The 25,401-nt window shown below is 41.5% G+C and overlaps 2 protein-coding genes across 16 annotated transcripts in view; one reads left to right on the top strand and one right to left on the bottom strand.

Annotated features, from left to right (window-relative positions):
• Window positions 1-20,904, bottom strand: part of FYCO1 (FYVE and coiled-coil domain autophagy adaptor 1) — a 45,667-nt gene extending 24,763 nt beyond the window's left edge. For 3 of the 9 annotated variants that reach the window (XM_041466311.1, XM_041466312.1, XM_041466314.1), the window contains exons 1-8: window positions 19,431-20,259; window positions 11,070-11,252; window positions 9,485-9,591; window positions 8,244-8,369; window positions 4,949-5,055; window positions 3,942-4,085; window positions 3,108-3,201; window positions 82-2,712 (exon numbers count right to left, since the gene is read on the bottom strand). In XM_041466311.1, the coding sequence (XP_041322245.1) occupies window positions 82-2,712; window positions 3,108-3,201; window positions 3,942-4,085; window positions 4,949-5,055; window positions 8,244-8,369; window positions 9,485-9,591; window positions 11,070-11,124 (3,264 nt within the window). In that variant the 5' untranslated portion in view covers window positions 11,125-11,252; window positions 19,431-20,259. Of the gene's footprint in view, window positions 1-81; window positions 2,713-3,107; window positions 3,202-3,941; window positions 4,086-4,948; window positions 5,056-8,243; window positions 8,370-9,484; window positions 9,592-11,069; window positions 11,253-11,357; window positions 11,506-12,547; window positions 12,567-19,430; window positions 20,261-20,329 lie in introns of those variants that run through there. The other 6 variants (XM_041466305.1, XM_041466313.1, XM_041466306.1 and 3 more) reach the window with 5 other exon arrangements.
• Window positions 20,905-21,031: 127 nt separating this feature from the next.
• Window positions 21,032-25,401, top strand: part of LOC121352920 (C-C chemokine receptor type 8-like) — a 41,408-nt gene continuing 37,038 nt past the window's right edge. For all 7 annotated transcript variants that reach the window (XR_005955012.1, XR_005955010.1, XR_005955009.1 and 4 more), the window contains exon 1: window positions 21,032-21,084. The gene's annotated coding sequence lies outside the window, so the exon portion shown is untranslated. The remainder of the gene's footprint in view (window positions 21,085-25,401) is intronic.

Below are 25,401 nucleotides of genomic sequence, written 5' to 3'. Positions count from 1 at the left end.
CAAACCTTAGGATTTCATGCAGTAATTGCTGTAGCAGATGGTAAAGCAGCTCCCTCAGCTATAATAATTACATTAATTTACCTTGAATTTTGTCTGATAATTTAGAATCTCTGTGCTCATTTGAAATTTTATTGCAGACAGCTCTTCTTGGCTGGTCTCTTGGAAACTCTGTGCCTGTTTCTTTATTGTCTCCAGCTGCAATTGCAGACTTGGGACAGCTGCAGCACACATTTGAGCCTCCTCTAATTTCTCTTGCAGGCTCTTGTTCTCCTCTCTGAGATTAGAGATGTCAAGTTTCAGCTTCTCCTGTTGCTCTGCTGCCTGTTCTTCCAGTTCTTTGAACCTTTCTGTGGCCTGGGCCAACTGCTCTTCTGCATCCACCTTTTCAGAGGTCAAGGCACAAATCTGAATACCAAGTTCAGCCATATCAGTATTGGTCCTGTGGAGGAGATCTTTATTTTCTTCATTTTCCACTCTAGCATTTTCCAAATACCGCTTAACCTTAGACAGCTCTTCCCTTAGGTTCATCAAATTATTTTCCAGCTCAGCTTTTTGATGGGCTGTTCTCTCCTGCTCCTTTTTCAGCTTGTCTTCCCTTTCTTTACATTGCACCAGTTCTTGCACGTGATTTCTGTTGAGAGACTCACTCTGCTCTTTCAGCTGCTGGACAAGCGTCTTCTGCTCACTCAAGACAGTCTCAGTGACTGCCAGCTCACCTCTCATCCTCTCTCTCTCATCAGTGGCCTGCTGAAGCTTGACTCGCAGATCAAGGACTTCTGCCTGCAGCCTGGACACTTCACCTCTGTTGACCTCCAGCTGCTCTTCACTCATGGTCAGTCTGAAGGCCAGCTCTTTTGCCTCCTTCTCCAGGGATGCTGACTGCTGTAGTTGCTGTTTTTCCACAGATTCCTTTTCTGATGTGAGAGATTCTATAAGTTTTGTCTGATGAAGGCATGTCTTTTCTACACTGAGCTTTTCTATCTCAAGAGTCTCTGCTCTCTTCCTGTGTCTTTCAGCTTCTGCTCTTAGCTGCTGACATTGGCTCTCCATGCCCTGCAGTTCTACTTCCTTCTGTGTGAGCTGTGACTGGAGAGACTCTTTGCTTTCCTTCAAGGTGTCCAAGCTTTTTTCCATTTGTAAACCATGCTGTTTGGCACTCTTCATTTGTGCTTCAAGTGAGGCGTAAGACTCCTTGGAGGTCTCTTCTCTTTGCTTTAGTTCTTCATATTCTGAGTGCAGAGCCTCCAGCCTCTCCTCTAGAATTTGGCTTTGCCTCCTGGCATTCTGCAAGTCTTCATCCAGCTGCTTGTTCTCACTCCGAAGCTTCTTCTCTTTTTCATCAACTGACACCAGGGCATCATCTATCTCACTCTGAAGTTGTTTCTCAGAGGCTCTCAACCTGGCTACATCAGCTTCTAGGGAAGCTTTAGAAGCTTCCAGATTTTTCAGCTTCTCTTCCATCTTCTTCTTAGACTGTTGCAAATTCTCATTCTCTGCTTTCAGTTTCCTGCTCTCCTCATCCAATTCACTCACTGCAGAGTTTTGCTGCTCCATCTGCTCCTCCAGCTCCTTGACTTTCTGCCTGAGATGCTCCTTCTCAGACATGAGTTTCTGGTTTTGCTCCTGAAGGCTACACACAGTCTGACTCACCTTTGTTAAGCGACCCTCCTGTAGTTCAAGTTGCTCTGCTTGTAACTGGGCTTCCTGCTTCAGTGCTCCTTCTCTCCTACCATACTCCTCCTCAAGTTTCTCTTTTTCTTTCCTGGCTTCCTCAAGATTTTTTTCCAGTAAACCCACCTGAGCCAGCGACCCCATTACCTGGGTCTGCAGCTCAGCCATCTCCTTTCCTTTCAGAGTCAGGGCCTCCTGAAGAGCATCCTTTTCCTTTGCCATAGTCTCCAGGCTCCCAGTCAGCTTTTCACTCTCTTCTTTGGAGTTAGCAGTGAGGCTACTGTATCTGGATTCCAGTTCCTTCTGCGCCTGTTCTTTCAGCAGCAGCTCCTCCCTTGCTGCCTTCAGCTGAGATGCATGTTCAGCATTGAGTCTTTGCATATCTGCCTTTTCCTTTTCCATCTCCTGAAGCTTCTCTAACAGTGCCCGTATTTGTAGGGCAGAATCATACTGGGCTGTGGCTTGCTGTCCCTTTTCCTCCAAGGCAGCATCAACTTTTGCAAGGAGGTTGAGGTTCTTCTGTTCTGTGGAACTCAGCTTGGCTTTGAGCTCATCAATGCACAGATCCTTCACAGCAATCAAAGCCCTAGAGGTCTCCAGCTCCTGATTTGAAACCTGTAATTTTGAGGCACAATCTTCCTTGCTGGTCAACAGCTGCTCCACCTTTGTTGAGTGTTCCTTCTGCTGCTCCACTGCACTCAGTTCCAGTGACTGTAGGCACTTCTGCAGGTCATGGACAGTGCTCTGAGTGGAGTGTGAGACCTCATACTGCTTCTGTAACTCTGTGATCATCTTTGTCAGCCGGGAGTTCTCCTCACTGTAGTTATTGCTCTTCTCCTTTTCTACCTGTACTTGTTCCTTTTGAAGGCTGACAGCTGCCTGGAGCTCCTGGTTTTCAATTTCTAGCTGGTGAATACGATCTTGAAGTTCCCTCTGCCTCAGCTCAGCCTGGTCAAGTTCTAAACGCATCTCTTCGTAGCCCTCAAGGTGTTCAGCATTTAGTGAGTTATTTACATCAGGGCTGGAAGGAAACTCTTGTGCCTAAATGAACAGAAGGGGAAAATCAGAAAGTTTAAGCAGCATTAAACATTCATTTAAATGGTGTATTCAAATGAGAGCAAATTCAGGTTCTTAATGTACAGTGACATTGTGTGTTGCCTTCATAGCACTACAAGATATCAGTTTGTAGGAAATGAGGCTTGTTTTCCCAAAAGATGAAAACATGCCTGTCTGCAGGTAGTCTTATGAACGTATTTTTTTCTTTTACAAGATTTGCATGTTAAGTTGAAGCAGCTGTCAGACAATTCCCTTTACTTTTAATTAAAAATGCTTTTTGCAATTTAGATTATAAGACTCATAACCATCATAAAAGTTCTCTGAAACTACGTCAACCAAGGATCTATAAACATATAAACATTTATTTACAATTTGCTTACCTGCAAATAATTGCTCACTAAACTGCTCATGCTGGAACTGCGACTTGGGGGCTTCCATAAATATGCTGAAGATCCAAGTGACGACAGAGTCCTCCTGTTTATCACACAGAGAAACAATATCTAAGGTAAGTCTAAGCACATATATAGGTGTCTTTTCACTTGTATATGCAAGATTTATCTAGAGGTAACTAACACATAAAAAAGGACATAACTGCATCTACAGTCTCGGCCAGCAACCACTTAAGTTGATGAAAAATAAGATAGGGATAGCCAAGGCATCTATAAAAGGTGATGGGGCCAGTAGCTGTCACTTCTCTTATCCACAAAAACCAACGCAGCCTTGCTCTAAGGAATTGTATCACTGTGTGGTGGCGGCTCAACCAGAGGATGGCAGCAAAGGGCCCATTGATACAAATAGCTCTGGACCAGACCTGGTAGTTTTTGTTATCCCCCACTTGTAGGTGGGATCACCGTGGCTGCAAGTGAAGCACACTGCTTGGCTGTGAAGTCACTACATGTCTCAGCTCTTGAAACAGAGGAAACTAAGAAGATTTCTTCTTGTGTGTGTATAGATGAGAATAGCTTGGGATTTGGGCCTAAACTGCAGCTACTGGAAGTGCCCTATTATAGAGCACATTCTCTGATCCCTGGTATTCAGTATACTGAAGGAGAAACAGGACAATGTGGTATAATGGATTAATTACACGGAAAAAGCATATACCTACTCAAACACAAGTGTTCCTACCCACAAAAGCAGAAGCTTTTACAGATACTTTAGCAAGCAGGTTTTTTATGTACTTGTTAATACAAAATCACCATGTGGCTCCATCTTACCTGGCAAATGCTGGCCAAGCAGCATCTAAATCATAGCCTCGTGATGCCAAGTCAAACTGAACATCAGTGAGCTCATAGAGTTGACCCACAATGTCAGAACTCATTTTGGAATTCAGAAATGGACTTCTTGCGTAGTACCAGTCACTTGAAAACAAACAAAAGAGAAGTAATACTCATTCATAGGCAAAAGGGAAGCAGCAGTTTCCCTTACACAAAAACCTCCTACATCATTATGCACTCCACCACAGAAGAACTATGACACAGTATTTTAAACACAAATGAAAACAATCAGACCCACCAAACAATATTCCATCTCTTCAATGTCAATGAAATGAAATAAATTTAATTAATTCCACATAAATATCTTTAAAGGAATCCCTGCACAAAATATTTTTTTCCTCTAGTGCTTGGGCAAATCACTGACAATACAAAATATTTGCAATACACTGGATAATCACACAGTTACTAAAGCATATATTTAATACATCAAAAATGAGGAACAAAAAGCAGCATCCAGAGTTAAATACATTGTGAAAATAGGTGGCTTTTTCTTAAAGCCCTAGCAGTGTCCCTCCAACCAAATACAAAATATCTTCGGAATTTCCTGGCCAAGGGCAAGTTTGGTCCTTTGTGTGACCATCCACAGATATAAGTAAATGCTTTCTGGGGCTTTGAGCAACACTTCCAAATTAATCCTCTCTCATGATGAATACCCCATTAAACCCAGGATCTTCAATACTCACAAATACATGACCTTTGAAACTGATGTACAGAAGCATCAGCACAACCCACTCCACACATATTAAGCTGTAATAACTTTCAGTCTTTACAAGCCAAAGATAGGTATGAACCAGTGACCCAGGCCAAAAGGTCTATGATCCTTCATATCCTATTACCAGCTCTCTAAGCCAAACAATTGGAAGCACTTCAATTTCTTTCAATAAGTACGAGGTGCTTGATCACATGGAGCAAACACCCATCAGCTAAAAAAGAACTTTGCTATTCACCTGGTGACTTTGGTGTTCATAAAACATTGCTGCAAGGTGTCTGCCAGCCTTTGGTGAACCAGGGAATAACGAAGAAATGCTCTTCCTTTTCCAAGAGAGGTTCGCAGCTTGAGGGGAGAAACCACAAGAAAATAAAGTTAAGTATCATTTGTGATCATGTAGAGACATGGCCAGAACAGCCTACAAAGCAACACAAAAATACTCACAATAAGCCACTGTAAAGAAAAAAGTTGTAAAGGAAGCCAGTAAGAACCGCCACTGAGAAACACCTTTTCCTAAGTGTTGTTGGGTGGAATCTTTTCAGAATGATGAATTTGTTTCTACAGCTGGCTGTTGTTCACTTTATAATAATATAAAAGGCACCACAGGACCAATGAATCATCTAATATATTGAGTACCTGAGCACAGACTAAGCTAAGGACAATTCAAAATATAAGGCAAATCTCAATATGCCCAGCCAAGACAGAAGTGACAGCTTAAGTTACTGAAGATGTGTATGGCCACAGCTGGAAGAGCTTTAGGAAAGATTAAGTCATAGAACAAAGATGTATATATACAAATATACATCCCCATGGACACAGTAACCCCACAAAATGCAAAAAGCCTTTCTTAATACTTAGCCATTGAGTTGATTAAAATCTAATTCTTTCTTCAGACCAAGAACAGCTGCATGGCCAAAATTAATGGATCTTTTTATGAAGACAGCTGTTAAATCAACATAAGGGGGATCACAAAGCTCAGTACTGAATTTTTATAGCTATTGACTTGAAAAAATCAATACTTTGTTTTTACATCTGAACCATTTTCTGTCCTGCAAAATAGTGAAACACTGAATAGTCGTGTTTCTTCTTTCCACCAAAGTCAGTAATCAATTTAGAAATGGAAAAGGAGCGTGATGAAAGAATTTCTCACCTAACTGTTCATCTACCTAACAAAGCAAACACATTTATGTGTTTAAAATAGAAGCCAAGACAAATAATAGAGAGACTGAGGTACAAGTTAGTAGGTTACTTAAACTTTGTTTGAAAGGTTAATGTGAAAGAAGGCTCAAAGGCCACACAGGCTTTCTTTCCCAGTGATCAGTATTCCACTGTGCTGAAGTGAGAGCAATACCCTCAGCTTCCCTATTTTGCTGTTACTGGGCTTCTGCTCTGAAGTAACACAGGCTCTTCATTTAGTTCAGTAACCCACTACATACAAAAATGTTCCTTATAAATGGAACCTGAATGAAATGCGAAGCAAAGAAAGCAACACTTTTTACTGATTTTTGTTTTGAATTCTACAGGACACTAAGTGCAAAATACCAGAGCCCTTTAGCACTAAGTATCCCAGAAACAGCAAATTTAATTTACTACTTGGTTTTCACCCTCATTCACCCTGCAGATATCTGAACATTTCTTCAGGGAGATACTATCCGTACCCTGTGCATAGAGGCTTACAAGTGATTTTTCCTAACTAGTCATATTTAGTGAATATCTTAAGAACTGTCAAAAAAACCCTCAAACCCTGAAAGCCACAGAATTAATCCTATCTTTACACCCATTGGTTTATCAATTTAAATTGCAATACTGGAGAGACCAGAAAAAACATACATTATGAGAACCAGAGGAAAATATTTACATATATGCAGCTACAAGTAGCTAAAGACTACTTGACTAGGAAACAAAACCATGCCACCTTCTGCTGGAGCCCTGCTAGAAATCAGGGAGGCAGAGTGTCTGGAATTGACACTGTTTCCATGCTGACAGCACACATTGTAGCTAAGGTGCAGTGTATGGCAGTAAAGATCTGGAAAGATGTGTTTTCAGTGTAATCACCTTTGGAAAGGGGAAGGGGAATGACCAGAACTCACTGCTCACCTACTGCTCTCAAGAATAAGGCCCTCTGCTTAACTAACAGATAATAGCTTCCAGGGGGTTCTTATTTGCTTCCTTGCTCCACCTCTCTAGCATATCGTGCACCCTAATATTAGAAGCACTGCAAGAAGAGCAGAAGAGGCATTTATGCTGTTGAATGTTTGACTGTTCTTTAAGTTAACTGCTATTACTCTTTCCTTTTGGTTCATTTCCAGGTTTGAAAGTCAACTAGCATTGTTCAGTAAGCAAATAAAGGACATTTGGAAACCTTTATGTTCTATCCAGCCAGGTTAAAAAAATTGCTGCTGATTTCTATCTGTAATGAAGGAGAATAGCAAACATATATTTCTGCCATGTGTCATTTAATTTCTGGGCCCAAATCTGCCAGCTCAGTTACCCAAAACAGATCACTGTTTCCTTTTTTAAGAGTTTGTATTTCTAAACCACAAGTTAATAAAGATTAAAGAAGCCTTCCACAAGCTAATTTCTATGGCTGCACATAAATTGAAGTAGAAAATATCCTGCTTCCAAACTATAATTTCTGACACTGTGCTAACAATCTAACAGCCAGAGATACTGAAGAAGGAAAAAGCGGAGCAGTCTTTACATGTGGCAATATGCAGGTGATACCAAAGGCAACAAACTGCTGAAGACTACAGCACAGCCACCTTTGCAGAGAAATCTGCAATCATCACACCATTGCCTCTTCTACCCACTAGGAAAATCTTCTTCAAACAATTCTAAAGACTCAGACAGGATCAACACAGAAAGCTTCTCACAGCTTTTATTTCACCCACGCATTGAGCTGAAGACATAACGTGGTTTTTACAAGATTAAGCTTTTATTACTAATCAAAATCTAACATGAACAAGGCTTTTTATGCCGTTCCTGACAGCTTACCCCAGGGAATAATGACAATCATCCCTAGACATTTCATCATGCTATTTCACACAGAGCAACAGAGTTCAGACGGAAGATGAAATTGCTGCTCTCAGTCAGTCCTCAACTCCATGGACCACTTTAAAAAGTCTTAACAAGAGTCAAATATGGTGAACCTTTCAGCTAACACCTGGAGTCAGATCCTGCTGTAAGTTTTGCTGAAGATGGCATGCACTACCCTTGACTTAATTTTTCATTTATTTTTAGAGAAAATGGCATTAAGTTTATGAAAACGCAGGGCACAACCAGAGACAAACAGGTCCACTCACTTGTGTAAGTGGTCTTTGAAACAGGAATCAGGCTTTTGAATCCTACATAATTTAGTGCCCAAGTAAAAAAAGTCATCTTGCATTTTTATACTTCATGTGAAAATTAGAAAAAAAAAATCCCCAGGTTTCTTGCTATATGTTAAAAGCATTTTTTTGTTTTGTTTGTTGTTAGTCTAAAAAAACATGGCTAAACATAAACCACATACTCTGATGCTTAGCTGATATACTTACTTCTGTAATAGACTTGACAAAGCGGATTCCATCATTAGCTCCTTTGATTTTTGCCAGACAGTCACAGAAATAATCCCAGTAGTCTTTTCTGTTTCCCAGCAATGTGTTTTTTTCTTTCTGGTCAAACTTAAACCAGGAAAACATAATACAATAAGCAAAACTCAAATAGAAATATACTTATATATAGCTACTTGGAATTCTGTTCCTCTCCGAGCAGCATGTGCTTTCATGATTCCTCTTAGCTTTAGCCAAAGCATTCACAAAGCAAAGAGACACTGAACTGTACTAATGCAATCCAGCAGTTACAAAAGCTACTTAACTGACAGTAAGAGACAATAATGTTCTGGGTCTCTTTAAAATACAGACATCCATTCAAAACTCCTGACACAAAGACTGGCAGCAGATTCAGCAGCTGTTCAAGAGCAAGGCACTAACAACCAGTTGCTGAGAGACCTGCAATTAAGTGTGGCAGAAGCACACATGTACGTACCAAAAAAACCTGCACTAGCTAAATCATGTTCAGAGCAGCAATGCAGCAAGGGTATGGACTGCACCTTGGACCATTCAAATCCCAAAGGATTTTCCAGTTTCTGCTCTGCAACCCCACTAAAACTCCCTGGCCTAGATTAAGGCTAGATTAGCACTTGTTGCAATCAGTGGCATGATTACTATGCAAACTGAATTTCAGTTTGTCCAGCAGTGTCCTCTTCTACTTAAACCTTAAGGGTGGACAAAAAGCAGCACTCCAGATTAAAAATCAGCCTTTTGCCTTAAGCCTTCCATACAATTAAAAAAAACTTTCCAAAGTGAAATTGCTGAAAATTCTACAAATTACTCACATCCAATATTTATTTTTCATTAAAATGTCAAGATATCATTGCCACAGTTTTTTCAGGATAATTTAGCAAGATATATCTTTAAAATCAAGCTCAGATCTTTCAGATCAATAAATACCTTACATTCCTCAAGTCTTCCAGCACTGCCTTTTGATTACATTTATTTTCACTTGAAATAAGTATATTAGGCAGCACATATTTCAGTTCTCTTATTACACACACCAAAATAAAATAAAAGAGAGACTCAACTGGATATTTGGTTATTTGAGTTATATGGTATGATACTTGGTCATATGGTTATTTGAGTTAAACTCCACATACTGAAGAGCAAGAGCAAGCATACAGCAAGAGAAAATAAGGCTGAACTTTGCTGGTGGATCACAAATGACACAAATCACATTTTACCTGTAAGAGGTACTCAAGCTTGTAGGAGAATTTTTGCAAGTTGACACTGTCATCTGTGATCGGTTCACCTCCTTCTTTAAATTCTTTACTTAATTCAGTCACTGCATCTTTAAAACAAGACACCAAAATAGTTAACTAATGCAAAGGACATAGAGCATTGAATCCATAAACAACAAAATAAATGCTTTATTCATGGACACTCTTCATGTGGACTCATTTACTTTTAGCTGAAATGTCTTAACAACAGTATGAAAAAATGACTGATAAGCTTGCAATTTGAGACCACCTATAAGAAAACAGGAGTTCAAACTGGGTCAATCTGTTGTATGGATTATTTCTTCTTAAAAACACACCTAGCACTTCTGACACTTAGCAAAACCTGCTAACAGACAATTGCTAATTGCTACCTCAGCAGAGGGAAAAGAAATAACTTTTTGCTGTCTCATGTGCACATTAAGGTATTGCCACAGGACAAACAGAATTCTGATTAGAAAGGACAAAGCATGTAATCTGCTAAAGGGGATCAGTAACATGAGAACAGTCATTCAGTCAGCACATTTATCTTCTCCATGCTTTATTCAGGAAGGTTCAGCTTGTGCTGGTTACAAACACAAACGAAAAAATAATTTACATAAAAAATAAGCATACAGCAACTCCTCTTCCCTGAAATGTACACCCATAGTGGGTAAGGAAATCTCAAGTCAAAATACACTTTATCGTCTCCCTGGACACTCTAGCCCCAAAAAGATGTACTTCTCAGCATGAGAAATTACCGATTTTATCTTGCTTTCCCCTTGGTCTTATATTTATTTTAGGTGACTGAATGAGCTTTTGCTCCCAGTCCCACTCAATAACCCTTTGCAAATTAAAATTTCTTGTTAGTAGTCACATAGATCTTTTTTGTGTTACAAGAAGATGTAGATGTTCAGCTTTGGTGCATATACCTTTTATTTAATAAAAATTAAAAGGAAAAATATCAGAATCTTGGGATAGGCAGCTGATTAGGACAGATGGAGAGCAGAAAAACTGTTATGAGTCTGATACCAATTTTGCCTGCAACAGAACTGTTTAAATCAAGCTGGCTGCTTCAAGAACAGCAGGTGTAATTCTCCAGCACCCTTCATCTGGGTCTCCTTTCTCAGCTAGGTTTGGCCTCCTGGTTTTTTCCCTTCCCATATTAGCATCAACTCCACACCAGCTTCCCATTAAGGAAGACTGAGTTTTAGGCCCTTTCTCCTTTCTTCACAAGAAGTCTTGCAGCAGCACAGCTCTATGCATGCTGATGAAGTACTAGTTCACAATGCACACCTCACACACCCCTTTCTTTAAATTGTAAAACTTATTTTTTCTCTTATATGTTTAAATTTACAGAATTTAAGAATTCAGGGTCCTGCAGGAGTTACAGCACTTGTTTCACAAAACAAAAAAAAAAATCAGTCACACTGCACACCTTGAATTATGTTGCTGCAATGCTGCAGGAAAAAGTTACACAATTAAAAACATAACTCCTGCTCTCTGTTATCTAAACCCTGGAGGATGCAGTCCAGCCTCCAGAATGGATCTGTCAGCATGGCACTCAGTGTACCTTGCAAGTCTCTGATAATCCGCTGCAGCTGGCTTTCGCCACTTGTTGCTGCCATCTTGCAAACAAAAGGAACTCCCCTCCTGGGCTGTTAAACTTTTCATCCATCTAGATAAAAACTGCAGGATTCATATCCTTGAAGATCATTGGGTTGACGCTGATTATTTTTCTCTGTGACACCTGAAACTGTAAAAGTCAAAAATAAAATTAAATTCTTTATCAGCTCAAATGAGTAGAAAAGAGGCACTTTGGCATTTTAGACCCCATTGAGTAATGAATTCCAAGGCCAACCCTTTTCCAGGAATCTCCTTAATGTTTTCTTCTAGTTTTCACTTTCCATTTCAGTTATTTCTTCAGTTATATCTTTCAAAACAACCAAGCAAACCTCAGAGAGCAATTTTCTCTGGCTGGAGTTACAACACAGTTGGTAGTACAGCTCAGCCGTGGCTGGCATTTCACTCAATCTATCTTGTGACCCTGAGGAAGGTTCCAATGACATGTGATTTTCCCTCCCAAACCCTCTGCCAGGTCTTCCCTACAGGCTGTAGAGTAAAAAGATAAGACAACTTTTCCATTTCAGAAGGACTTTCAAGACACAGAGTAGGCACGAGCCAAGGAGTCAAAAATTATGCATGCTTGACTCTCTGACACTGGAGCATATTTTTAATGTGCAAGAACTATTTAAATATTTAGTACTGGAGTGTGATTTTAGCACAAGGAGCTCCTCTCAACCCCTTCTCAGAACCCACTGTTCCCTACACATGTAAGACAACACCACTTTATTTTAAGCTCTGTTACAGCATCCCTGGCTGTATCAACATACCTTGCGCCACCTTCTTTGCTTAGGGTAAGTTCTACTTGGCACTCACATAAAATCTTTCTTAAGGTAAAATTAATTAAAAGGCTCAAACACTTTACTAAAACAATCATGCCTGGGAATGCAATCTTTCCAATGCTAATCTGAGAACAGTCATTCAAAGAAAAAAAGCCACATAGAAACCACATAAGGAACTTAGTATACTAAGCATCCTGTTCAAAGGTTGCTCAGAATTCTGTCTGCAGAGGTACAGCCAAAGTTTCAAGCAGAGACAACACCCAAAGTACTGAATCTTTAAAAAACTGCTGTTGCACATCAGTGCTTTTGTTATGATTCAAGCTGAACTACAATTAAATTAAGTTGTAATTAAAATCTTGCAAACTTTTGGATCTAATGTGATTAGGTCACATTATCTCGCTTCTCTTACCATTCTTTCACTCCCAAAAGAGCTAAATTGGCATGACTAAGTAGGTGCCTGAATTAATCAAACAGATCATCCTTCCTACCCTATGTATTAAGGTATTGCTAGGAAGTGATCCCAATGTGATCCTGTATTCTTTCCTGTTTGAAACAAAGCAAACATTAACAAAGCCATAGAGACATTAGAACATTAAGTATAAAGAGAAGGCTGAAACTAGGCTTATTCCTGAGTTTCTCTGCATACCTGTGCTTTATCACATGCTAATTTCCATTTCCATGTTTTGATAGTTGTTATGTTATAACACAAGTGTCATTGGACCATTTGCTGTCTGGGGAAAGGCTTTTGCCTGCAAAATCCCCACCACAACCAGCTGCTTCAGGGACAGAAGACCAGAACAGCATAGACCACCTGTGTGTCAAACACAATTTTTTACCTTAAATCAACAATGTAACATACCCAGAATTCCTATCTCGATGCTACCCAGAGACCATACAAAGTACCACACCTCTTGGCGACTTGCTGAGTTTGGGTACTACGGAAAAAAGCAAGAGTAACAAACTCAGTGAGTCAATGTTTCCTTTGCTAAGCACTCACAGTAATGTCAGCCTATCTGTTCAGTTTGGCAACTGTTACAGAAAGGAGCAGAAGTGAGAAGATTGTGCCCTATGGACAAATAAAAGCCAAAAAGTGTGTCCAAACCTTTTCCTCACACAAAGAGGGAAAAGAGCAAGGGCCATCAAGGGGGTTCTGCCTGTGCTTCCCAAAGGCCAGAATAAGCTCCCATTCAAGGCTCCAGAGACACAAAGGTTTTGGAAGAGGCATGCCAGGAAAACTGACCAGACCAACTGCATCTACACAGAGAGTAGGAAGTTGGGAATTGAACCTTTATTTTGCAATAAACAGCAGGGAGTGGGACACTGGGCATTTTATGGCAGCCAGGCACAGCATGGGACCTTGTCAAGTGCTAATTCCCTGCAGGGTGCACAGGCAGACATTCACTGGAAGAGGACTAAGGCTGTTCAGAGTTTCCCCAGCCCCATTAGCACTGCTTAAATCAATGTGTATGCCCAGAAGCCACAAAGAAATGACTACTGGGTGCACAACAGCTCAGTGGCACAGGGCAAGAGAAGGCTCTGTGCACCCAGTGGGCTGATCTTGCTGTGCCAAAGCAGCCCAAGATACACATCTTTACTCCTGTTTGGATCTCCTAGGTAGAATGTGAAAACCCTGAAAAGAAACCACAACTCAGCTGGAGACATGAAGCTCCACAGCCCACTCCTCTGCCTACTCCCTGTCACCTCTTAATACCTGGAGCAAGGTCTCACAGCTTCCCCCTTCCTTGCTTCAGCTCCCACAGATGACACATGCATTTATCCCCTTCTCTTCCCAGAGGTGAAGGGCATCTTTTGACTTGGACTATGACATAGGGTAAATGTGCTGAAACTTCTATTTGCTTTCTCCTCTACAAAATGGGGAGAAAGGTTCTTCTCCCCTCCATGGTCCTTCTAGAGGTGTTCTTAGAAAACACAGTTCATCCCACCGAAAGGTGCAGAGCTCTCACTTTCTATGGCAAAGAAAGTTGACAATGTATCTTAACTGGTTTCCCAAGGTTTCAAAATAGGAAGAGCTTCTTTAAACATCTGATCTAGTCCTTCCTGACCACAGAACATTTTGCCCAGAATTCTTTAGTTCCTCCAGAATTCCCTGTTCCTCCAGCATTTCCTATCCTACTATAATACCTGTAAACATTTGCTTTGTGAAAGCAGCATGATACATTCCTCAGGCACGAGTGACCTGCTGTGGGTCGAGAGCTTTTTAGATGATGCATTGTTACCTCTTATATAACAGCTCTGGGCTAAGGCTGATGGCATTAACTTGCCCGGAACTGCTGAGCTGCAATGACACCAGCACAGCTACACTAAGGACCTGGCACAGAGGAGGCAAGACAGGGCATGCCACCAGTCCCTCCTCGCACTCCTGGGCTCTGCCTGCTGATCTCTGAAAGTGGTTCCTGCCTTCCCTGCATAAGTGGCATAAGTGCTAGTGTGGGGGTGGCAATCTTCTTTACAGAGGAGGATATCCTGGAGATTAAAGAAAGAAGCAGAAAGGAAATAGCCCACATACAGGAAAAGGAAAGATTTACCTGAAGGGGAGTGAGACACACATAAAACAGGCAACAAAGTATAAAGACTGTAATTAAACTGGTTAATGAAGTAGCTACAATGACCTATATTTAATCTGATTCTATAAAATGTATCTATCTTCTTTTTTTTACATTATGTCTGCATCTCCCACAGCTAGCTCTTTATATTTTTATCAATTGGTCAGTTTTAGCCAATCTTGACAGAAGGTAGCCATCTTCAAAATATTACATCTTCAAAATATTACTTCTCCATGTGCAAAGAAAACAGGAAGCAGAGAGGATGTCAATGAGCAGAGTGTCTCTGCAATGTTCAAAATGCTACAGTGAGACCTCTGTTATAGCCTGATACCAGAGAATCCACTCCCCACCCCAACGTGTTTTCAGTGTGCAGTAAGAGCAGAGCTCACACTGCAGACTTGGTGTAATTCAGATAAACGGTAAATCAGATTTGCAAAAAATATTCATTGGAAACCAAGATCCACTACTTTCCACTGCTTACGGAAATATTTCTTGTTAATATGATTACTCTGATCTAGTCGTTCCAAACAAGGGCACTTCATCACATGCCCCCAGATGGTATCACAAGACCTTTAATTATTTGGTGCCTGCAAGCAAGTATACTGAGACAAATCCTAAGTTTGTGAGTCACAACTTTAACTGCATAATTCCTTCGTATAGGGTGAACATGATGTGTTCTATAAAAGCAGATACTGACTGATAACTACAAGGCACACCGTGGGAAAAAACCCCAAACAGCTACCTGGTCATCCAGCTGTCATACAAGACAGACTGACAAAAGACACTGAATGCAAACCTCATGGCAAAGATGAAGGAAGAACTGGGGGGAAAAAAGTCCCTAACTCTCAGAACTGTAACAGCATTGATTTAGTTAAATAATATCATTCCAGTAATTGTCTGAAAAAACTACTTCGTACTTTGTTGTTGCACCAAACATAGAGCCCCAGGGAAATTCACAGCAGCTGTGCTGCAGCTTTTCTTATTTTGTACCATGCAGGAACATAGAGCTGCACATCCATAAAGCTGAAGAACTATTAGCTGGAAGTAAGGGTCTGAGGTATAAAAAAGACAGCATGATTCTTCTGTCATGAACACACGTGCTTTTTATGGGGCAACTCAACCCTCTGTGCTTTAACACTGCACACAAAGATACGTGACTGATAAAAACACACACTGGACTACATTAAATAGGAGGATTAAAAGCAAAAGGCAGGCACAGCCTGAAAGACAGCTAGGGTTTCCATTCTGAGAAGTGAAATTTTCTTTTCAAATTAATCACTCCCCTTCATTTTCTACACCAACAAAATTTCACATTTCAGTGACAAAAACATGGTTTGGGAATATAAACAATTACCAATAAATACATCTCGCTGAAAACACTTGTCCAGAAAAACAAATTCTTAGAGGATCATAACATAGTGGAAGAGAGTAACTAGATAAAAAGCATAAAAACATTCACATTTCACAAATAGTTGGCAGAAAATAAGTATTTTTATGGTTAAGGATTCCTTACAGTAAAGACTTTTTGTGGGAAGGCTCTTGTGCTCTAGGAATATTTACATTTTGCAGCATAAGAACACAAATTATTGACATTCATAAAATATGGCTTGTACTCCTAACCTGACAGAAGAGACTGACACAAAAGAACCAGGAAAGTTTTAAAAGTTTTTTTGTGCCATCTTCTCTATTCTATGGACAATTGACCTACACTCCATCCCTATTCCTTGTATTTGCAACCTCTTCTCAGAAAAAGATCAAAACTAGGCAACAGACAAGAGTATACAGTGGCACGATAAGAACTCCATGAGACTGAGTTAATTTTTAACCTTGAGTGGACAAAGCTGGCACCTTAACAAATTTTTTTAATGCTGCACCTATCAAACTGGATCTTCACTCTTAACACCTGGCTTGAAACCTTTTAAAACCTTATGGAGTACTTTGCCAAACAGGACACATGCATCAGACCAGGGACACACATCTCTGACTTGGAGAATATTGTTTTGTCTCTGATATTCCTTCACATCAATAACTGTTGAACAATATGAACTCAAATGACCACTTTCTGCAAACAACACCAGAGGGATGACCTAGCACATATCTCACAAAGACTTGTCTCAGCCCTATCTCATGATGACAGAACTTTCCTGTTTGAGGAAGCAGTCAGTTTACAAAGATAAGAGCTCTCTTCTGATAACAGGAATTTTTCAAGTATCACTTTTAACAAACTTGTCTGCCCTTTTCCCTTAGGACACGCCAACCTCACCCCATGTCAGGAAAGCTACACCTTGTTTACTAACATCTATCAATTAACCCAACCATAACTCTCCCAGAGATTTGCTTCTCCATGCTGTTCCCATCCTATTTCACTCCCCCTGGGAGAAGGTACCCTTGCTGTCTCAATGCCTGTATGGTGAGCTGAAAAGACAATTCATTCAAAAGTGAAAAGGTTTTTTCCCCCTTCATGCTCTCATTCTCGTAAACAATTCTCCCTGTGTCCCAACCTGCCACAAAATCTGCTCTTTCTCTCTACAACTCATACAACCATTTAAATGCCTTACACATTCTTCAAGCCAGGCACATGACACTCAGGTGCTACTCTGAGAAGCACCGCGTAGATACCTACAGAAATAGAAACACCAGAGGACTTCCAGCTGCAGAAGAGCATTTGGTGATTCATGACACTCAACTCACTCGTTGTACAAGCTTGGAGACATCAAAAAATCTCTTATTTTTCAGGTCTCCAAAATTGGTCTCTGAGCCTTGTTAACTTCCTCATCAAGCTTGGCCTGACTAAAGTATCTCAGCCATGTCTGAGACTTTGGGATAGTTAAAACCAACAACATGGCTTTTAATGGGACCTCTCCTCAGCAGTACTTTTTACCTCTGTATCTACCGTTGCACACTGTCCCTCCAAGCTGAGGTTTCAGAAGTACTTGAAAAGGCTTCCTCCAGCTAATGGTTTTGGGAAGTCTGGCAGATGAGTGTTGAGTCTTGCCCACTTGTAGCACCTCATATGTCCTCCCTCCAGCCAGCAGCTCCCCAGAACAACTCCTGGCCTATACGCAGTTCCCAGTGAAATACCAACTTGCAACACTGAAAATTACAGGTTTTGACCACACGTGTAGACCAAATAGAGGGCGAGGCAAGCAAAAACCAGGCTGAGACAACCCAAACTGACAGGCCACTGAGTGAGTCATGCTGCCCAGAGTCAACAGAAAGAATTCTTGTTTTCCTTCCTCTGTAGCAGGAAGAATGGAGTATTTCCTCTCTCCCTCTTTTCTTGTGAGTTTTCCAGTGCAGGTCACCATTTTGGGGTGAAAGGGGAAATTTCAGAGTTACAAATCCCAAAGATTTAGAAGCATTTGGAGGAGATGCCTTTATGAGACTGTCATGCTGGGTGGCTGGGAGGAGACAGGCTCACAGATGACGCAGGCTTGGCCCAAGCCCAGTTATTTGGAATATCCTGATCCAACTAGTTTACTTTCAAAACCTAAACTGACTTGTAGCAGTAGCAAGACCTTTCCTGTCTTCATCCTTCTTCCCAGCAGGACTCATTCAGGGGTGAACTGTTTGTAAATATCTCCTGAGGTCACTATACCACCAACCAACACAGAACATCAACACGGGCAAAACTATTAAACCAAAGGAAGGGCATGCACGTCAAAGTCCTGTGCTTGCACTGAGATCCAGGCACTTTGCATAAAAAGTTCTGCTCTTTCTACCAGTGTTACAAACTATAAAACCTTCTTCAGAATACATTTGGGCAAAGGATTTTAAATTATTACTATTAGAGAACTTTTGGACACAAACAGCCACCTCTCCATGAACAAAATGGAATTACTACATCAAAATATGAACTAGACTAGATATAAGCTGTTTAAGTGTCCTTGCATTGGCAAAACCGAACAAATAAACACACAGTAATACAAAAAAAAAAAAATTAAAATGATAATGTATAACAATAAAAACACTTAGGGCTCTTTCAGTTCCCTTAAGTTTAATAATCTCAAAAACATGTAAAGAGTAATATAAGAGTTTGATGTTTACCTGACAAATAAGCAATAGTTAAATTTTTAAATGCGATCAATTAAGAAAAACAAATAATAATCTGGGTTAAAAAAATTTTCAGCATTACTTTTTCTTGGGTCTACTGCATAATTTCTGCAACTTTACAGACTACATCTTGACTAGTTTTCTCTCCCTAATTGTTTCTTTAGGTCTTGATCATGTACCAAACAAGTCTTAGAGGAAGCTAGCCTCCAGGATGTCAGGACAAATTCCTATTCCTTTTATGTAACCCTCTAGCAGTGCAGGAAGGGACTGCAAACATAATACACTCTTTCACTGTTATCAAATGGTGTACATAAGAGACTCCTTTACACACGAAAATCAGGCTCCATAACTAACAGTTCTTGAGAAGTAGTAGTGAAACCAGGTTTATAAGAAATGCTGTCAAATATATACACTACAGATATTACATATGTATACTACGACAAGCAGAGCAAAATTGACTATCAGTTGTTTTGCAACTTTTTAACTGCAGTGCAGTCTCCTAAATGTGAATGTTGGGAAACACTATTTGGAACGTCTAGAACATTTTTTAAATTTAAGCACTCCCATGAGGATCATTGGAAGACTCCAAGAAACTTCCCTGCACACCATAAAATCTGGAAAACATAAAACCCACTACTGCATGGCAGTAAGAGAGAACATGTTGCCATGTTACTGACCAGACAGAGAACATGTTTTACCCTGAAAGTTTCACCCTAGCTTGCCTTCATGAGCATACAAAGTCAGAGCTGGATAAAATCATCCACTTTCACTCTTCAGCATTAAAGAAACAAAGGCCTGGTACTTCTCCCTCTGTTTCAACTTCAAATTTAAGGCTTCAAGCTTGGTTTCAAGTGACAGGCAAAACCGGGAGAGTGAAGTCTACAGCTGACCAACTCTGTGTGCCAAACCAACCTTGCAAAACTCAGCAGCAGGCTGGAAGCAGTGACCCGGGCAGAAAGCAGGCCCTGCGCTCGGGCAGCTGCAGCACCAGGGCATTCACCAGCTTCCAGAACACGGCACAGCCCCTCCGCAGCCCGACTCACCACCGCAGCACCTCTGCCCGAGTGGAATCCAGTGTCCAAAGGCAGCAGACAACCATTTCACTAAAACCTTGGGTTTTTTCCTTCTCCTTGCTCACTCTGGATTACCAGGATCAACATAAGCCGGAGGAGGAGAGCCGGCTGCAAACCCGGCATCTGCTCTGGAGACAGCCCCAGCCGCCCCGTGTGCCAGCAAAACCCTCTCCCTGTCCATCCGCCGGAGATTTGCCGACACAAGGGCAAAGCGGGATTAGGGCCGCGGCAAATATTTGCCTGTCAGCACTTCACAGCGGGGTGAGGGCACGGACACGGGCGGGTGTTTGGTTTCCAGCAGGGCGACTCCGCTCCCCCTGCAGCTGCAGGAGGGCAGAAAACAGAGGGCAGTGCTGATGTCGGCCTAAAGTCAGGAACACGATGATACTTCAGGGGACTGGGTCTAAATGGGACGGGGACTCCCCGTTCCCGTGGGCTCCCCGTTCCCAGGGGCTCCCAGGCGATGACAGCCAGCATCCAGCCCACCCCGGGCTGCTGTGCCCCTGCCATGCCCGCGCTCAGTCCGCCGCTGAGCCGACCCGGGCACCCCCTAAGGCGCCCGACAACTCTCGCCCCGCCGGGGCTCCTCCCCTCGAAGCCGAGCTCGGCAAAGCAACAAGTGGAAGCCGGCGAAGTCACTTCCCCCTCTCCCCGTCAGCTCCCTCCGCCCGCCACCGCCTCCCCGCCCCCGGCCCCGCCGCGCTCCCTCGGGGGTGTGCGGGAGGGGTCTCTCGGTACCTGCGCGGCCGCCGCCGCCATGTCGCGCAGAGGCGGCCCGGGGTGAGGCTGCGGCGCTCCCCGCCCGACTACAACTCCCGTGAGGCCGCGGAGGGGCCGCCCCACACCCGGGGCGGTGTCTGGCTGCAGCGCCGGGGGGGCCCGGAGGTAGTGGAGACGGAGCGCTGCGGGGAAAGCTGAGGGGTTTGGAGCGGCTTTCGGGGAGAAATCGTCGCTTTCGGCTACAGCTGCAGCGTTGGGGTGGTTTCCTTTCGGGGAGGCTGGTGTTTCTGGTGTCCTCAAGCAAGGTGGCTTTTTACAGAATCACGGTCGTTAGGGTTGGGCTGGGCTCTGGAGACGCCTGGTCCAACCCCCTGCCAAGGCAGAGTCACCTCGAGCAGGTGACACAGGAACGCGTCCAGGTGGGTTTGGAGTGTCTCCAGAGAGGGAGACTCCATGGCCTCCCTGGGCAGCCTGTTCAGTGCTCTGCCACCCTCAATGCAAAATTCTTCCTCACCCTGAGGTGAAACTTCCCTGTGTTTTGGCTTATGGTCATTGCTCCTTGGCCTGTTGCTGGGCACCACTAAAAAAAAACCACAAAACCAAACTTAATAAATTTTTGTTGTTTGTTTTAATACTTTTAATATAGTACTGACTGTTGCTTTCAGGACTATTCTGTATGGAGGTTTTCCTTTTTTATATTTTTTTTTTCTTCTCTCATATGCACATCAGTTCATCAAGTTCTTTGTACAGACCACTGAGGCATGATAAATCTGGTATGCAGCAATTTCCTCTCTCTGCTCTTGCCAGTTTATGAAAGGAAAATCCTCATCACTGAACTGAAGGGATGAGAGGACATAGTCTCAAGCTGTGCCAGGAGGGGTTTAGGTTGGACATTAGGAGGAATTTCTTCACAAAAAGTGTGGTCAGACATTGGAGTAGGCTGGAGTCCATCCCTGGAGGTGTTTAAAGAAGGACTGGACGTGGCACTCAGTGCTGTGGAATGGTTGGTAGGGTGGTGTTTGTTTGGTCATGGGTTGGACTCAATCTCAAAGGTCCTTTCCAACCTAATTGATTCTGTGAAAGACATAGGGAGAGATTAGTATGTCCACAAAAAGTAAGAGACTGGCCGAAAGCGGGTGTGAAACTGGAGCAAGAGGTTGCTTCCTGAGACGAGGTGTGGGGGGTACAGGGGCACAGGGTTCCTAATACTCCCAGCACCAGGCTCCTACAAGCAGATTGTTTCCTCTTTTCAGATTTTATCCCTCCCATAATGCATATGATTCTCTGAAAGGACGTTTCTTTCCCAGTGCCTGAAATAGGCTATTCTTGTTTTGCACTTGAAGTGCAAACTTGAAAAACTTTCTTTGCTTTTTTTCCCCACATTTGTTTGGTAAATAAAAAATTTTAAATTAAATTTGTGAACAAGCAGTTTGTCATCAGTTCTTGCCACAATGCTTGTGACTTTCTTAGCGTCATAAACATCAGCTTAAGCTGAAGATCAAAGCATCAAATTTTCAAGAGTCTTGAGGAAATATATGTAGTATGTGGTCACTGGCACGTCTTCATCATCCTTCACGCATAAGAAGTGACTAAGTGACCTTAGGTTTTGGTGATTAATCTTCATCTAATGTGTGTTTTTTGAATAGCTCAAAAGCATTTTAGTGCCCTCAGAAATGCAGGTTATTTGCTTTTGGGATGCAGTGGGATGTCTTACACCATTTGGAAGCAACCTTCAGGCTTACTTTTCTTGGCACGCTTTGCTGAATCATGCAGCAGTGCCAGGAGCATCTGCTGAAAATGAATGTTTGTTTTCCATTGATCTCTAGGCAACTGGGTGTCTTCCAAAAGCAATCTCAGGGTCATCAGACACAAATAATGGTAGATCAAATCCCATATTATTTCACTGCAATGGATTTTATTTTACAAATTTTCAAAAAGTCTGTGTGAAATTCTACTTTTCCCTCAAAAATAATCAATTAGAATGGATTGTTCCTCTTTTTAATTACGTAGTAACAAGCTGCTTTCAGAAATATTTAGTTATTGATGTTAACTATTGAATTATTGCTTGTTTATGTACACATCAATGTCTTCAGGCAAAAACATGCTGTTTCCAACTAGGTCCATAGCTGACCAACACTTCCTTAGCATTTTCCATATTTCCTCATTTCATAGCAATAGAAGATGGTAGAGATCTTTCCTTTATGGAAGCTGCTCTAGAAAAACCCCACATTGTCTGCTCCACCAGTGTTGCTTTCCTGTATGTTTACTCTGATAAAATTTATTGATTAACTTAATCATAAACCATGGTGGGCTAGATGGGAATTATTTTCAGTTTTACTAACCAGGAAAGGCAATGTCAGTCATGCCACCAAAAGGAAATCCTTTGCTGGGAAATGCTTTCTCACTGGGTAGTAGAGGTAGCTAGCTCAATCAACTAAAACAACTAAATTGCTGCTTAGTGGTCTCCTGTGCACCACAGATGAGTGTTTTATGATGGGCTCTGAGTATGTGTCCATAGAATGTGTTCCTTCCATCTGTCTGACATTATTGTTATATGTGCTACATGTTCTCTTTAAATTTTTTGCAAGAGTTAATTGATGTTATGTAGTGACTGGAAGGGCTTTGCTTCCACTAGCACTTGAGGTATTTTATGAGGGTAGCTAACTCCCAGTTCCCCTGGTCACCCTCAATGGATTAACATACCATTGTAGCTAGACTGAACAACAGGCTGCTGTTCATCATTAGAAACCTTCTGTGACTGTGGGGAGAAAGCTTTGGAAGCACTTTTTGCATTTGTTTGCATTCTGTTTTGAATAGGTGGACAAATAATTGTCAGTAGGTATAAAGCTGGGAGTAGGCAACATAAAAAGAATGAACAAAGCTCTAGAAAACATCTAGAAGCAAATATGGCATTTTAGACAAAGTGGCTGAGGAGCTTGGAAGAATATTCTGCTAAATATCAGGTCAGCTTCCAAGACTGACTTCCACCAGAGCACATCAGATTTAGGAGCTATCACTAATCAGAACTGGCTGCATTTCACTCCTGTGTGGACAAAGTAGGTACCAAGAATTTTATCTGGTTTGGTGCTGGTTCAACTGCACCAGCAACAATAAGACATAGACTCCAGACTGTGCAGTTTAAATGAAACAGAGTCTTTTATATACATCTATATGGGTGGCACAGGGATAAAGAGCTTTTTTTTCTTCTCTTTGTTGGAAGAAAGCAGCATTGTTTAGAGGAATGAAACAAACTGAAATATGTTTTAGTTCCGTTACCTCAGCAGTTCCTGAGTATGGAGAGAGTACTCCAGTCCTCACACTTTTCTGTGTCCTTCTCAGTATTTTGCTTCTGTGGATGAGTAAGGGCATTTTCAGCTGCAGAGTAACCATAAGGAGAAGATAAAGTAGAATTTTATTTATGATTACAATAAACTCAATATTTCAAAACATTGAGAATATTAAGGTTTCCTGAATCTCAGTGAAAACACTTCTGGCACTAAAGAAGTACAGGCTATGCTTTGCCAAAATTGCACACATTTATGAATCTGAGTCTTGCTCTGATTATGATCAGAAGCAAAAGTATCATTGATTTTAGTGGAAACAGGGCCTTTCCTTAAACATGGAGTTAGAGGTCAGCTTTGCCAGAAAAGATCTTGGATTTCGAGTGGACAAAAACTTGAACACAACACAGGCATATGGCCTTGCATCAGTGAGGACTAACTGTTTATGGGCCTGTGCTGCCATCAGGCTGAGGGAAACCTTTATTCCCCTCTGCCTGACATCCTCGTGGGCACTGAGAATGTCTCAGTACTGCAGGTCTCATGATCTGCAGTAGAGTATCTAGTTTTGGGGCCACCAATGTAAGAGATATTGACTGACTGAAGTCAGCCCTATGAAGGATCACCAAGATGGACAGGGAGTGGGAGCACATGGCATATGAGAACACTAAATTCACTGGGATATGTTTAGCCCCAGGAAAAAACAAGATTTAGGGGAGATCTGATGGCTCTTTTCCACTCTCTAATGTGAAGACATGGAGAAGGCAAGGAAAAAGCAACATTGCCAGGATGCAGCAAAAGAATTTTTGTTTGTGTGGAAGCAAAAACATCCACCATAAGAGTTACTAAGCATTGTAACAAGGACTCAGAGGAATTATGGAGTCCCTGTTCTTGCAGATTATCAGTTTGACCAGATAAAACCCTGAGTGACCTTGTCTGATCAGGTAGATAAAACTTCTGTGAGCAGCATGGAGTAGTGGATCACCTCCAGAATTCTCTTCCATGATAAATTAACCTATGACAATTCACAATTACTTCTTCAATTGAAAATACCTTAATAGGTGGTTGTCAGAGGCTGAGAACAATAGTCACAGGGTAGAATTCCATTGGATTTCTGAATGTTTATTAATACTACTTCATAATATTAGGAGGCAGCATATCTACATTCTGAGTTACTTTGGTTATGGCAGCAATACAGTTGGGTAATATCAAGAATTATTTTTACATACTCAGATACACTGTAATAAAATAACAAAATATGCTGAAGTCACAAACAGATTTAAATAATTTGCTAAAACCTGGGCAGAGCAGGATCATTTCAGACTTTGTGCTTCTATTGTAATTCTCAGCTTTGTTTTAGACAGATGTAAAATATATTAACAGTAATTATTTCACAGTCGTGGGCTCCAGGACAATGAGTTGAATGACAGCTTGTTGAAATTATGTAGGTGCATGAGACCTTCTTGGTACTCATGGTCACAGTATGTTACTCTTGTGGAGATTTGCTGGTAACAATTAAGTGGTCCTGGCTTGCCAGAATAGAAGAAATTGGACTAATTTAAACTTCAATAAGTTATTTAATAATTCAATAATATTGAATAATTCAATTCAATAATTCAATAATTGACAGTATTCAGTTCCCAGCCCAAAGTCTCTTGAAGCCACATTAATTTCAAATGTTTCTTGTCAGGAAGCAATAGCCAAAGGCTGGTCTCCACCACAGCCAGAAAAAATGACAACATCTATCTTTCCATGGTTTGTTTGAACACAAGTGAATTGGAACCCTGTAGAATTAATGAGTCTCCTTTTTAA

The sequence above is a fragment of the Pyrgilauda ruficollis genome, unplaced genomic scaffold, assembly GCF_017590135.1.
Source record: "Pyrgilauda ruficollis isolate IOZ18807 unplaced genomic scaffold, ASM1759013v1 scaffold2, whole genome shotgun sequence".
Lineage (NCBI taxonomy): Eukaryota > Metazoa > Chordata > Aves > Passeriformes > Passeridae > Pyrgilauda > Pyrgilauda ruficollis.
The sequence above is the reverse complement of the archived record's forward strand: the minus strand, read 5'-3'. Positions and strand labels throughout refer to the sequence as shown.